The sequence below is a fragment of the Calypte anna genome, chromosome 1 (genome assembly GCF_003957555.1).
Source record: "Calypte anna isolate BGI_N300 chromosome 1, bCalAnn1_v1.p, whole genome shotgun sequence".
Taxonomy (NCBI): Eukaryota; Metazoa; Chordata; class Aves; order Apodiformes; family Trochilidae; genus Calypte; species Calypte anna.
In genome coordinates, this window is record NC_044244.1 from 180,465,676 (window position 1) to 180,479,088 (window position 13,413).

Below are 13,413 nucleotides of genomic sequence, written 5' to 3' on the forward strand. Positions count from 1 at the left end.
TGGAGTTGGTTCAGTGAGGCATTTCTTGTCTGCCTTGTGTCAACAGTTTGTGAGCCTTGAAGCAACTCCAGTGACCTCCTCCTCCTCCCATTGCAAAGGAGAGGCACGGCTGTGGCAGCTGTAACCAGGGGGCTAGAAGCTGGAAAATGTCACACCACAGTTGAAGTGAAACTGATATAAATCCATGATGTGATGATCCCTTAAAAAAAAATTCCAAACAAATGCAAACTACATTTAATACTCAACCTTTTCCACATGAGAAACATGTAGAGGGTTTATATATGGAAAGATATTTTGAAGGTTGACAAATGTTTGTGTAGCTAATAGTTCTTCATCTTAAGTACTAACAAACAGCTGTTCACTAACAAATTATCAAACAGTTGCTCATGCTAAAAAACAAACATGGCTTTTAAGAGACACTTCACGGGAAAGCTGGATCAGGAAGCAACTGGCTCAGCTAAAAAGTCTGCCACAGAAAAGAGGGAAGATTGAAAACAAGAATAGGCTTCTGAGAAAGAAACCTCTTTCCTGTAGCCTTCCCTGTAGCCACATTAAACTTATTGCACTTGTTGCAGAGGCACAAGAAGGTGGTCGCCAAGATAAGTATCTATTGATCCACTGAGGTTTTGCAGTTTTCTAACACTTTCCTTTCAGTCACCCAGTTCTGAAGCTATACGTAGGCTAAAGCCTCTCTTCTGGATTGGCAAAGCTGATTGTGTTCCTTTTACCTGATCTTAACCTGTGAATCCTGCACATTCCCAGAACATGATCTAATTTATACCTGCAGGATAAGAAAGTTCCAACAAAATGTGAGGGTATTTTTTTCCTTTCACATCATGCAAATAAATCCATATGCTCTAGTAACTAATTTGTTGCAAATTTTAATAACAAAAGTGTGTGGGCAAAGAGATGAGTTTTCCTGGAGGGCAGTGTTCAGCCAGAGCTTTAGCTAGTAGCCTTTCTGGGTATTAGTTACTAAGTGTTAAAGGATGTATGTTTTGGGGGTTTTGTTGTTATTGGAGTTTTCTACTGTCTTTTACTGTGAAGACTTTGCTTCCTATGCTGTGGGTTCTGAAGCTCCCTGTCTGAATGTGTATGTTAAAAAAAAACCCACAATAATGAAACATTAAGAGGTTAGACTGCTGAAGCAGCATCTGATGCAGTGTTTCTCCAGTTCTGTGGGTCTGCCTTTTAAGCCCCTCTGTCTTTGATTACCATTTCACTCTTAGAGGGTCAGAAGTTCTTCCACATAGGGATGATGGAAAAATGGCTGTAATTGCTGCAAGTACTTAAAATCTCCAAGGAACAGGTAACTACCTTTAATTGCTGGCAACAGCTATGCAATTAGCTGTTCTCCAAGAAGTATAAACACTTTATGACCTTTGAATCCTCTTTTGAGAAGCCCCTTGAGACAGAAGCATCACAGTTTGAGGAAACAAATTTGAAGACAAGTAGAATTGCAGAAAAGCATCTGCACAAGAAACGCTGTCAGAAACATAAATCCGACATTGTGACAGGAATCTTTTATTGATTCTGGAGTTCTTAAAGGTGTTTTATGCTTCTAAAGATGCTATATAAATTGCACTATGAAAACCCTGTTACACTAGACTGAGAAATAAAGAGCACAGTCAATAATTATGCATCAAGACAAGGAGTTGTCGTATGATTTTCGTTCTCTATTCAACTTGTTTAGCTAAATTTAAACTTCTGTTTAGCAAATAGTTTTTCCATTCTTCATCCAACATCACTCCAAAGGAACGTGTTTGAGTAGCACAAGGTCTTTCTCCACTATAGATTAAGCCAAATTTTTAAATTCTTGATGTAGCACATACCTTGCTGCATATGGTGTTTATTCGTTTTTGTACTGATACTGCAGTCACAACCTTTCACCTGTAAAATACATTATCTGCTGGATATTCAGAGATTTATCAGCCTTGGTGTCCCTCTTAGGAGTTTTATTTTGCAAGGTATGTCTGGTTACTCCTGATCATCATTCACTAGACTGAGTCAGCCTTCAGTCCCTCATTCTGGAAATGGAAGTTTTTGTGTATTTAGAGCTTCTCCTTAGGGCTTGCCTTCAAGTTCCTGCAAGCTGCAAAGGGGGAAGACTGCTCTTTTGCAGACTAGCATCTTTTGCAGGTGATTGCTACCTGTAGCAGAGGGGAAAATGAGTAACAGTAATTGCATAAATCAGCTGGTTTTAAGAAGTCTGGATTGACTGGGACTCAGCTCAATGATCTCTGTAGCACCTGTAGTTTGCCTGTTTACTCACCTGCAGTGTACCTGAGATGTATGCTTTGTACTTTTTTTTTTTTTTAATGGGTATCTCCTCATAACATGGAAAAGATTTTATCCTTTTAACTTTACAGAACACAGTTTTGTCACAGGGAACAGTTAAGCAGTTAATGATGAATGAAATCTAATACAGAATTCTTGAGACCCAAACTGTGTTTTTTTCTGATTGATATTTTCTGTACAATTAGACTTAGTTCACATCAGGAAAGTCTACTGCATTTTTACAGTATTCCAGCATGCTTTTTCTCCACACTTTGGTACCCTTATCAGTTTGGCAGGCTTAAAAATAGCAAACTCGTATAATATTGTTTTGTGAATGACTCAAACTCAGCAAAGGGTTCCTTGCTGTATAAAGATGGAACAGCCAAGAACACTGCTTGGAGCTGAGATATGCAATATAAAGGAAGGCTTTTCCAGCCCAAGAAATTATCCTTATAACTGATAATTTGGCACATGTATGGCAGCTATGTGATTTTTATATATGACTATTTAAAAGTAGAGTATAAAAGATTCCTTAAAAATATCTACAACCAGTAATAGCTAGCATGTCTTACAGTTATATCATTTTCTAAAACTTACTGTGAATAAGCAAGGATAAAATGTTCTGCTCCAAGAACAGCAAAAAAAAGCTACACTGGAATTTGCAACAAATACTTACACAAACTAAAGTAGTTCTTAATATGAACTGTCGCCTCTAACGATCTGAGCGACTGGAAAAGAAACCTTACCATCTGATAGCTGAAATAACTGGGTAGAAACAAGGGTAAGTCCATGTGTTTGTTGCTGTGGCACAGTCTCCTGAGGTCTTCAGGTGATGATGTGAAGCCACAATTGTAACGCGACTCCTCATTCTGACGAAGGCTTGTTCTGGCTTACCAGCAACTTCATTTCTTGCTTATCTATGCTGGAATTCACACTTTCAGACTCTTTTTCTTGCTCGGGTACACAAGTGCAGCCCACTGGGATAGTGACATAATCTTCCGTGTAGACGTAACGCCCGCCGGCACAGGAGGAGCTGCGGCGCAGGATGACGGTGGGCATGTACACCGGGGTGCTGCGGAACTGGAAGCTCTCCTCACCAAAGACCCCCATGAGGCAGCCCTTGCACAGACAGTATGCTTCAGGAATGTATTTAGGATACCTTGTGGGATCGTATGAAATTCTATAGGGAAGCAAAGAACAAAGATTCATTGCCATCTCTCAAAGCAGATACATTCCTCAGGAAAACATCATTATAATGGGACTTGACCATAAGCATTTATATAAAGTATTTGTTTTCTTCACCATAACAACAGCTGTAGCTGTTGCTGTCTGGCTTCCTACTTGTAAAGTGTAACAAAAAAAAAAAAAACACAGACAGCTTGCAGAACTGATCAGGTCCTATGGGGTGATTGACTCTCTAGAATGTGACATTCAGAGGCTTAAGCAGAGTATGTTTTGCATGTTGGATTGAATGGGTAAACAGAGCTTTAAAAAGGACATTTGGGCAATGCCAGACTTTTGATCTCCCTTGAGTTCCTCAAAAATTGGTACAAATCCTTGTTAATATCATTACTGCTGAAGATACAACATGATGTTTTAAATTTTAAAATGTAAATAGAATTAAATTGTACTATTATTTCTGCAATAGTTAATCCTCTCTTAGTATACTTGGGGTTAAAAAGGTGCCTTACTCTTGAAAGCCAAATTCTATATTTCCTTCTCTAATTTACCTCCACTGACTCTTCCTCTAACCCAGAAGGGCAACTTTTGTAAAGTTTCATATTTTTCGCTGCTACATTTTGAGGTAGCACATTGCTCCAAAGAGTATAGCTTCTATTTTCTGTTGTTGTAGTTTGTTGTTTGGCCCTTTCTTGCTTACTAATGCCCTGTCTCTGGAAATTCCTGATTAGCAGGAGCTCAAAAGCTTGTAACCTATGTACAGCTGGGCCCAGCAAAGTCCTAGTTCCAATACTCCTCTCTGGATGCTGTTGGATGTGAAACCAGAGGTGAGATACTATGGTCTCAAGTCGTGTAGATCCTGGCTGACCTATAACTATTGTTTTTAGCAAAGAGAGTAAAAGGTGATGAAGTCTTCTTGTTTTTTGAAATGACAGATGAGACACACCGCAGAGCACACGTACTGGAGTGTGAAGCCACACTGCTCATTGTGGTGGTGATGTGTTTGTCACTTTGTTTTTCATCCATTTTTCCTGCTTACATAGGAATGAACTGCTGGGCATGGCTGCAACTTATATATTATTACATGTCTGCACCTCCAGAAAAAGAGGATTTTCAGTATGTTTAACTCCTATGCCAGCTGTCATCTTTGTACCTGTAAGTTTGCTCCAGACCACCTTCTGTACTCACAGTATTACAAAACCAGCCCTGCTTCAGCAATAGCTGCACTGTCCAGCTGGAGAGGGATGAGACATCTCTCTTTGGCTGGAGAAGTGTGCAGATGAGGAGCACGGCCAGACATCTCTTGGTGCTCCTCCTGCAGAGCTCATTCCCCCTTTGGAAGGATGCTGACCCCAAGTATGTCATCAGAAACACCCATCTGTCAGCTGGGAGAAAACCCTTTTCTGCCCTGTTCCCCTGCTGCTCCTTTCACACAGGAGATGATAGCCCTATCCATGCTGCACAGAAGTATCCTAGAGGCTGCTACTGGCAGGCAGAGAGTGTGAAGATTGACTGGGAGGTCACCTAGTCCAAATGCCTCCATCAGGCAAGCTCAGGTGTGTTTGCCCATTTTTGTCCAACCTGTTCTTAAAAAACCCCAAAGGAGATCCCCAGCCTGCCCAGGGGCTCTGTCACAGTATTGCACTGCCCCTTTATTTGGTAAGTTTTCCTGGCTCTGGAGAAATTTTTCTTGCAAACTAAGTCAATCATTTCCTGTGTATGGATAGGAAATAACAGCATCTGAGACTGAAACACCAAAGTAGCAGTCAGATATTTCATATAACATAGAATACTTAAGCCTGTAATGTTTACTGTGATGTGTTGCAAAAACATTAAAAATTCTTGCGCTGGGCTTTAAACCGTCTTTTACTTGGGATCAGGACAGCACCATCACACAGTAGATTAAGTGGGGTAACTACATAAGAAAAATTAATAAATTAAATACTTGTCATCAATATAATTATGTAGGGAGCAATACAAACTGAGTATATAATTGCCTCCTTCCCACAGCAGTTTTCAAAACAACCGATTTTGAAAAACACAACAAACTTACAGTGATTCCTAAACTGTGTTTCCCAGAACCCCATCAGAGTTTGTACCAGTTCCTTGGGTATCGAAGCATTAGCCCCTTAACTTTTCAGGTCTCTCACATGAGAAGAGGTTTCAGCTGGGAAGAGGCAGTGTAAATCTGCTTTGAGCTGGGATCACACTGTCACTTCTAGTCAGCAAAACCTGCACTTGCCAAAGAGGCAGCGTGGCTCTCCCTCTTGCCTCCACCCCTGGATCGATGCTAATGTTCTTCTACTTGCAGGGTGGATCAGGGAATTCATCCAGCTGAAAAGTGAGCTGGATTTTGGTCCTTCTGCTGTCTTATCACATATATACAGAGAGCCCTACACAAACAAGACAGTGTGAACAAAAGCGCTGGATGGGGGCAGAAGGAGCTGCCCTTTTCAGAAGCAGCAATACCAGTGCAATGACAGCTTTAGCCAAACACAAACTGAATTATTCTATCATCAAAGAAAAGAGACTGAGGTTTTTTGTTGGGGTTTTTTTGGTTGTTGTTTTCTGTTTGGTTTGTTTTTGTGTTGGTTTAGGTTTTTTTGCAATGGCTATATAATCTGGTTTCTCTGTCTTTTTAAGGAATTGGGTTTTGTCACAGAGAAATCTGACCAGCTGTCTCACAGCCAGACATCTGTGATGTTGCAGATATTTTTTGCAAAGGTCTGTGTCCCGTTTATACTTGTTTATTTTCTCTGGGAAATATCTCCATGTTACAGGATCTCACACCAATATGAAATAAAATGTCTGGTAGCCATTGAAAGGGCAAAAAGTGGAATATGGGATTTTCTCCCATGATACATTCCCATTTCAAACTCAAGTGTGAATAATTTCAGTGGTGGATTGTTAAACATACCATGTGTCAAGTCACTGGTATTTCCTCTACTGTATTATCTCTAGCACCTGGTTTATGATGTTACTGGAAAGCAAGAACATGCTTCTGGATGCAAACATAAGAGTTTTCACAAATAACAAGAGAGCACTGTCACTGGAATGGTGGTCTACAACAAGTTTCCTCTCTGTATTCCCCTGTGGCAAAAGTCAGGTATAAATGAGGGGTTTTTGGGAAAGGATGGTGTGGTTTCCTACTTCATATAGAAAAACTTGTATTGCTAGCTTTGCTGTAGATACCTCTGCTCCATCATGTGAGGACTGGAAGAAATCAGAGAGGATGGATCCAAAAATGGATCCAAAATACAGATGCAGTTTTAGCATCCAGACCAGAACATTAAGACTAAGGACTCAAAGGAATGCCTCCTGAAATTAAATGCTGCATTCAAGTATCACTAAACTTTGGAGCAACAACCAAGGTTCTGCATCTCCAGCTCAAACCTGTTAAGAAAGACCACATAAATAAAGCCTCATCTTTCTAGACAGCCCAGACTGATTTGGGTCTGAACTGCTAACAAATACCAGTGCCCCAGCTGTATAAATGTAGGTTTGTGACCTGCTCCCTCTGTTTTCATAAACTGAACATCATCACTCTGTGCAAGTAATGACCACAGCCTCAGCTGCTGTAGTTTGACACATCTCCATGACCCCAAGCACTATCAGTCATGTTTTTGTGTGGTCTCCTAAAACAGAGCAAACATGTTTGATCAGGTTAATTAACTTGATAAAGCACATACTCTAAATTCCCACTGGCTCCCTTCTGTAAGCAGAGAAAGATGCATCAAACTGCGGTGAACACAGCAGAAGCAGATGGGAAGAGTGGTGGAGAGTCAGAGGAAGCGTGGCTGTCCCCTGGCACAAGTGTCCCCTGCATCCTTGTGTCATTTTCTGTGACCACTGCTGCAAACTGGATGGCCCAGCTACTTTGGTGAGGGTTGCCTTTCCCCTGTGAGCTCAGGTTACTGGTACATAAGGGTAACTCTGCCCAGCCAGCACTCCTGATTTACAGGTGACAGGAGCACTGAGCTATGCTGGGCTGCTGTGCTTCAATCTGCTGGAACAAGAAGCAGGTTTGTACTGAACTGGAACTGCTAATGAAGTGTGACTGGTTCTAGGCTGCTTTTCCTTATGACCCTGTGAGTGCTTTGAGAGCTCCCAGTGAAAAACAAACTTCCTGACGTGTATGTATGAAGCCTGGAAACTCAAAAGAAAAGTTTCTGTCAGAAGTAAAACTCTTGCAAAGATTTAATCTGTCCTGTCCTGTACTGTTGCTTTCATATGAAGTATTTTCAATATTATTACATCAAGTTTTCAAGCTTCTAAAACCATCTTTTCAGCTGTAGTGCTGGGGTAGGCAGACACAGCTGACTCTTCAGAAGATCACTATTAGCACTAACAGCTGGATGCTATCAGAGGTCTAATAAGCAAACAATCATCTCTTTACTTTGCACTCTGAGGTACTTGGAGGATTAAAAGCTCACAGCTGTTTTTTCCCCTCTTGGCAAGACATTAATTTCTCTATGACAGGTGTTCTTTTGTTCACATGCTTAATTTTTTTTATATACAGGTAGTAAGTAGTGTTCTTGCATGAAAAAAGCCTGGTGCTAACAGTGGTTTTCTGAAGAGTTATACCAATGTGTACTTGAATAAAAAGACAGTTCTGTGCCCCTTTGTATTCCTTCCCTCTGCTGCATCTTTGGGATATGCACACTGTGCTACATGATAACTTTAATTCCTGGAAAATGTCCTGGATAGGGTTCTTGAAAATTACTTAAAGGAAAGCCTCTCTTGTATGACTTTTTTTCTAAAAGCACTGTAGACAAGCTTGCCTTTTACCAGAAAAGAGACTTGCCTGTGTTATTTTTATTAAGATTTTATGTAGATGAGCACTAAACCGAAATTATAAACTTATAAACTTATAAACTGAAATTTTAAGGATGCTTATAAACTGAAATTTTTTTTTGAAAAGCAGAAATGACAAGATGGACAATGTTTGAAAGTGGGACTAAACAACATGGGATTTCATTATTGGATCAAAGTTGACAATAGAAGTTAAATTTCTCCTTTACTAAATGCTGATTTTTAGGGACCCACTTATAGGAAAGGATGCTGACAAATCTTGCTGATTATTTTACCTTACTATACCACAGTAAATAATCTTCATTAAAATAATTACCTTTCTGCAGACTGTAAGAAGAGCTTTATTTGGTGACAGCTTTCTGGTTACAAAACAAAAAAAGGCAATCTCAGCCTTTGCAACCCCAAGGATCTAAACTCATCCCTCAGTCCAGTAAGTGAACCCCAGTGATGACAGGATGAGGCCCCAGAGACAGACACAGAAGCCATGAGATTCGTAATCTCAGAAACAAGAATGACTTTGTGAATACGTATAAAGATTATTTTCTAATAACTTTAGGACAACAGAGGATAACACCAGAGCTGATATATACAGCTGATTAATAAATGGCACCTGTGCTCTGCAGTACCATGAATGGAAACACAAATCAACACTATCTGTAAATTTGCTGGTAACTTCAGTGGGGTCAGATCTGTAAAGCATTATTCTGGTCTTAATGATCACACTGTGTTTAGGAACATGTTTAAAATTACCCTCTTTTTTAAGGTTCTTGTCTATGAGCAACTTGTGTGTGTGACTCTGGAGCTGAGCTTCATTGGTAAAGATTCACCATCCTTATGGATTTGGTAAATTGGTAAAAAATCAGCAGCACCCATCCTGTGCTGTCAGCAGAGATCCACAGGTGGTAAGAAACCCCTAGCACTAATCCTAGTGAAGCAGCAGTGAACCACAGCAATAGCCAAGGACCAAGGCCCCTGACAGTACCTCCTTGTACAAGCAGCCTCTCTGGATTTCACTGACTGCCCATGTTAATACTGCTAAAAAAGGACAAGCAACTCCTGGTTAGATGTTACAAACTGGGTAATTCTTAGACCAGCTTTCTGAAGTGTTAAGCAAACCAGTATGCTCAAGATTTCACTCAACTGACTTCAGGGAATTGTGCTGCCTCTTTATAGATGTGCAGAGAGAAGAGCAATTTGGGTGATTAAACTTTCTGCCTTGAGTTATATACTGATCTCTCGTGACCATCAGGATGGAATTTCAGTATCAGGCAGATGAATTCGTGTTCTTCCCCTAACTATTGCCTAAAATATCAACAGCAGAATCAAGGACCAGGTGGATCTGTGGTGTGATGCACATGCAACTGCTGAATCTCTGGATTACAGCAAGCAAAAAATGATGTAAGTGTATAACCAAATTAAAGACCAAGTAATAGAAAACAAACAGCAATCAGAACAAAGGAAAGGAGGCACACAAGGATTACCTGTGTTTTGAACCTTATTATTCCCCATTAAACAGAATTACAAATTTGGATATATGTAATGCAGTAGGGTAAGTGTTATACACAGATCTCTAAGTAATATATTTGATTCTTTCACAAATGCTGATAGGAAAAAATTTCAGTTAACTTGACCAGTCATGTGAGAATTACAAGAAGCAGTGTTAAGCAGCTGGGAGCAGGTGCCTAGGGGAAGGTAAGTAGAGCCAGACTTAATATCTTTATTATTAATGACCTGGAATAGGCAGTATAAACAATATACGTTAATGAAATCTGCAGATGGTAACAATGGGAACTGCTGCAACACCAGTGAAGACTGAGAAATAGTGTAAGACTTCAAAATACAGGTCAAAAGGAAAAAAAAAACCTTTATGCACAGAGCAGAAATCAACTGCACATTAACTCTTTAGGGGCAAAAAAGAAGTTTGAGAGCAAGATGTCTGTGAAACACACTGAAACAGGGCAAGAATCTTGATTCAAGTCTCAAACAGTCAAATTCAGGCTTTGTGGAGCGTCCTGCTAGGGTGTACAAGAAGGGGCTGCCTACAGAGAATAATTACTGGACCTTCACTACTAGAATAACTCTGGTGATTCAATCTCAGTAGACGAGGCAGCAAGAAGAAATGTTTGAAATCACAGAAGTGGACTGGTTAGTTATTGACCAGACATAATGTCTCATTACTTGGAATCTTTAAGGAGAGCCGCATTTCCTTTCTAAAGATGAACAGTAGCTCTAATGGGAGTTGGGAGCTTGATTCCATGCTAGTCTGGTGAACACCATGGATCAGACCAGATCTTCATAATGCTTTTATCTGGCTTCAAAATCTGTAAAATAACAGGTTCTAACAGCAAATGCACATGATTTCTCCTAATGAGCAACCCCGTATTTTACACTTATGTATCTTGCAGTGCTGCTGTGTCACTGCACACTACTGATACAGTAAAAAAAGAGATTGAAAAAAAAAGCTGCAAAGGAGATCTGTTAACTACAGTGTACTCAGGCCTCTGCACCCTAGAGAAAATTTTTTCCCCTAAATATAATTCTAGATTCTGCCTCTGACAGTGTAATACTTTTTTTCCACCATTCTTTTTAAAGTTTCTAGCTAGAAGATGTCATCAAGTTACTAATATGTGAATAGTCAGTGGTCTGTTTGAAAACATTCTGATGAAAAGTACAGTAGATTTACAGTTTCTTAATAAAATTTTTCTAAGCCAGGCCCCAAATAGCAGCTGGTTCTCTGTTAAGAAGTCTATACAGAGCTCCGACTGAAAATAAATACCTGCCCAATGAGATGTAAACATGGAAGGCACTGTTCTCAGATCAGGAGAACAATTTTCTGATAGGACTAGTAACTAGAAAAAAATATTAAAAATATCTGACCCTAGTGATAGGTGTTCCATTCATACTTGCTTTTTGTATGCTTATGTAGCTTAAAAATCCTCAGTCTGCCTACATAAAATGTACTACTAAAAATACTATTGCTAAAAGCACTCTGCTTATGAAAGGCTTATTGAGCAAATAAACCATTTTTCTCTCAGTAAGATTACTTCTTAAGCTAAAAGCAGGCAAAAACATGCCACAAAATAAACGTTTATTGGTGACAGAAGAAGGAGATATTTAAGTTTGCCAGACACACACTAAATGCATTAAGGTATATATGAACGATAATGGAAGGAAAGAAAGTAAGAAAGTGAGTTCCTCTTAAAGTTGTGCATGTTTTATCTTCCTTTTATCTGCAAAAAGCTGAAAACAGAGAAGCCAATTTTGTCAGTCTCGTTCAGTCAAAACTACCAGAAGACTTGATAGTGAGACTGTGATCATATACCTGTTTTAGTGTTCTATATCTGAGATTCCCAATCTTTTCCAGCATTCCCTCCAGAAGAGGAGACCCTTGTTTTCTGTATTAACCTGCCTAACAGCTGATTTACTTGTTTATTTTTATGTTTCCTTAAAAATAATGTCAGCCCATGTTCCACCTTAGGGGAGGAGGGTCTGCAAAGCGTAGGTTGAAAACACAGATGGAGAAAATTGCAGTGCTCGTTTCTTGCCTATGCTCCTACAGCAAACTGGACAGCAAGCCCTTGGGAGAGTCTCTAGCACAGAACGGGAAGATAGGGCTCTGCTGGAATGTGATCAGAACACACGCTGCACTCAGATGGTTTTACAATCCAGCACAGTCGCTGGAGCCCCATCTCAGGGAAAGCATCTGAGCCCCTTTGGGGATGCTACAAAGTCAGGAGGCTCTTTCCTGATGAAGGTTCCTTGCTGAGGCTCCTCTGATAGAGTGAACCTCATGTGGGACGATTTGCTGAAGTGACTTTTTTGGGGGTGGTCTCTGCTGCTGGGCGGGTGTGTGGATGGGAGAGCTCTGCTACACAGCTTGCTGCAACTCATTTATTTTCCGCTTCTCTTTCTGCCCATTAGACATACACCTCACACAGGTTGTTTTTACATATTTACCTTGTATCTGCCAAACCAGACACCTACTTTAACACCTCTCTGCCAAGCCGCTGCTGGGTGCAGATCCCTCAGGACCGGCGCTAAGTGGGGAAAGGCGGCGAAACCCCCGGGCACGCACCGCCTGTAGCGCCGGGGGGACCCACACAGGGTAACCGGTTCTCTTCAGCCCACAGGGACCCCAGCACCGCTTCGCCCCTGACGCGGCCCGACCCCCCTCTTCCCCCCGCGTCACCTGTAGGCCCACGGCGAGGCGCTGCGCAGGTTGACGGGGAGCCGGAACCTCTTGTCGGTGGCCGGCCGGCCCCCGGCTGGGCAGCTGGCGTTGTGCTGGCGGCCCGGCGGCTCGGGCTGCAGCGTGTGGTGGAAGGCGCTGAGCATTCCCGCCGCCAGACGCCCGTACAGCTGCTCCAGCAGCTCCTCGGGCCGCTCGCCACAGGTCCGGGTCCGCGGCGGTCGCTTGGGCGCCCTGAGGGCCTCCGGGCGGAGCGGGAGCAGCAGCAGCAGCGCCGCGCACACCAGCGCCGCCCGCACCTGTAACGACGCCGCCGTCAGCGGGGTTGGGACCCCACCACCACCACCACCACCAACCGCCGCGTCCCGGAGACCACAGCCCGGGTCTCCCCCCGGGTGTCCCGTCGCCGACCCGTAGCCCCTTACCCTGCCTCGCTGCATGGCGGTCGGGCTGCTCGAGGAAACCGAGGAGAGCGGTGGGCTGCGGAGCCGCGCCGTGCCACTGGCTCTCTCGGCGGAGGAGCTGTTGGAAAAGTGCCCCGCTCCTCGCAGCATCTCCCCTGGCCTCGCATGCCAGGAACATTTTAGGCGCTCACGGAGGAGGCGAGTGCTCAGCGCCGGGATCCGGCCGCTCCCGCGCTTCGCACGGCCCCTCCATCCTGTCCCTCTGCCCCCGGCCACCGGGCACAGCCCCGCGGGCACGGCCGGGCTTGTTCTGCCACCAGCTGCCGTCCCGCTTCCCGCAGCCCGGCCGCAGCAACCCGCGGGGCGGCCCCCCCCGGCTCTCCCGCCAGAGTCTCAGGCTGCGACCGGGCTACGGCCGCCCCGTTCCCTCCTCTGTTCCGCCAGAAGCCGAGCGCTCCCCGCCGCCACATTTTGTGCCTGCGGTCGGCAGCAGCTGCCACCCTCTGTGGTGTAGAGATGAGCCGGGCTCTCCCCTAAAGCCCGCTGGGAGCC

The 13,413-nt window shown here is 42.9% G+C and overlaps 1 protein-coding gene across 1 annotated transcript; it reads right to left on the reverse strand.

Moving 5' to 3' along the window:
• Nucleotides 1-2,773: 2,773 nt before the first annotated feature.
• Nucleotides 2,774-12,933, reverse strand: IL17D (interleukin 17D). Its single transcript, XM_030462804.1, has 3 exons — nucleotides 12,883-12,933; nucleotides 12,458-12,756; nucleotides 2,774-3,457 (listed from the first exon to the last, which is right to left on the reverse strand). The coding sequence occupies exons 1-3, from the start codon at nucleotides 12,895-12,897 to the stop codon at nucleotides 3,142-3,144; spliced, it is 630 nt and encodes a 209-aa protein (XP_030318664.1). The 5' UTR covers nucleotides 12,898-12,933; the 3' UTR covers nucleotides 2,774-3,141.
• Between the last annotated feature and the right edge of the window lie 480 nt (nucleotides 12,934-13,413).

Excerpts from the sequence above, each read along its gene's own strand:
- IL17D (XM_030462804.1), bottom strand. Across the intron at positions 3,458-12,457 it reads GCCTCGCCGTGGGCCTACAG|AATTTCATACGATCCCACAA; the intron begins GTGACGCGGGGG and ends GCTTCCCTATAG.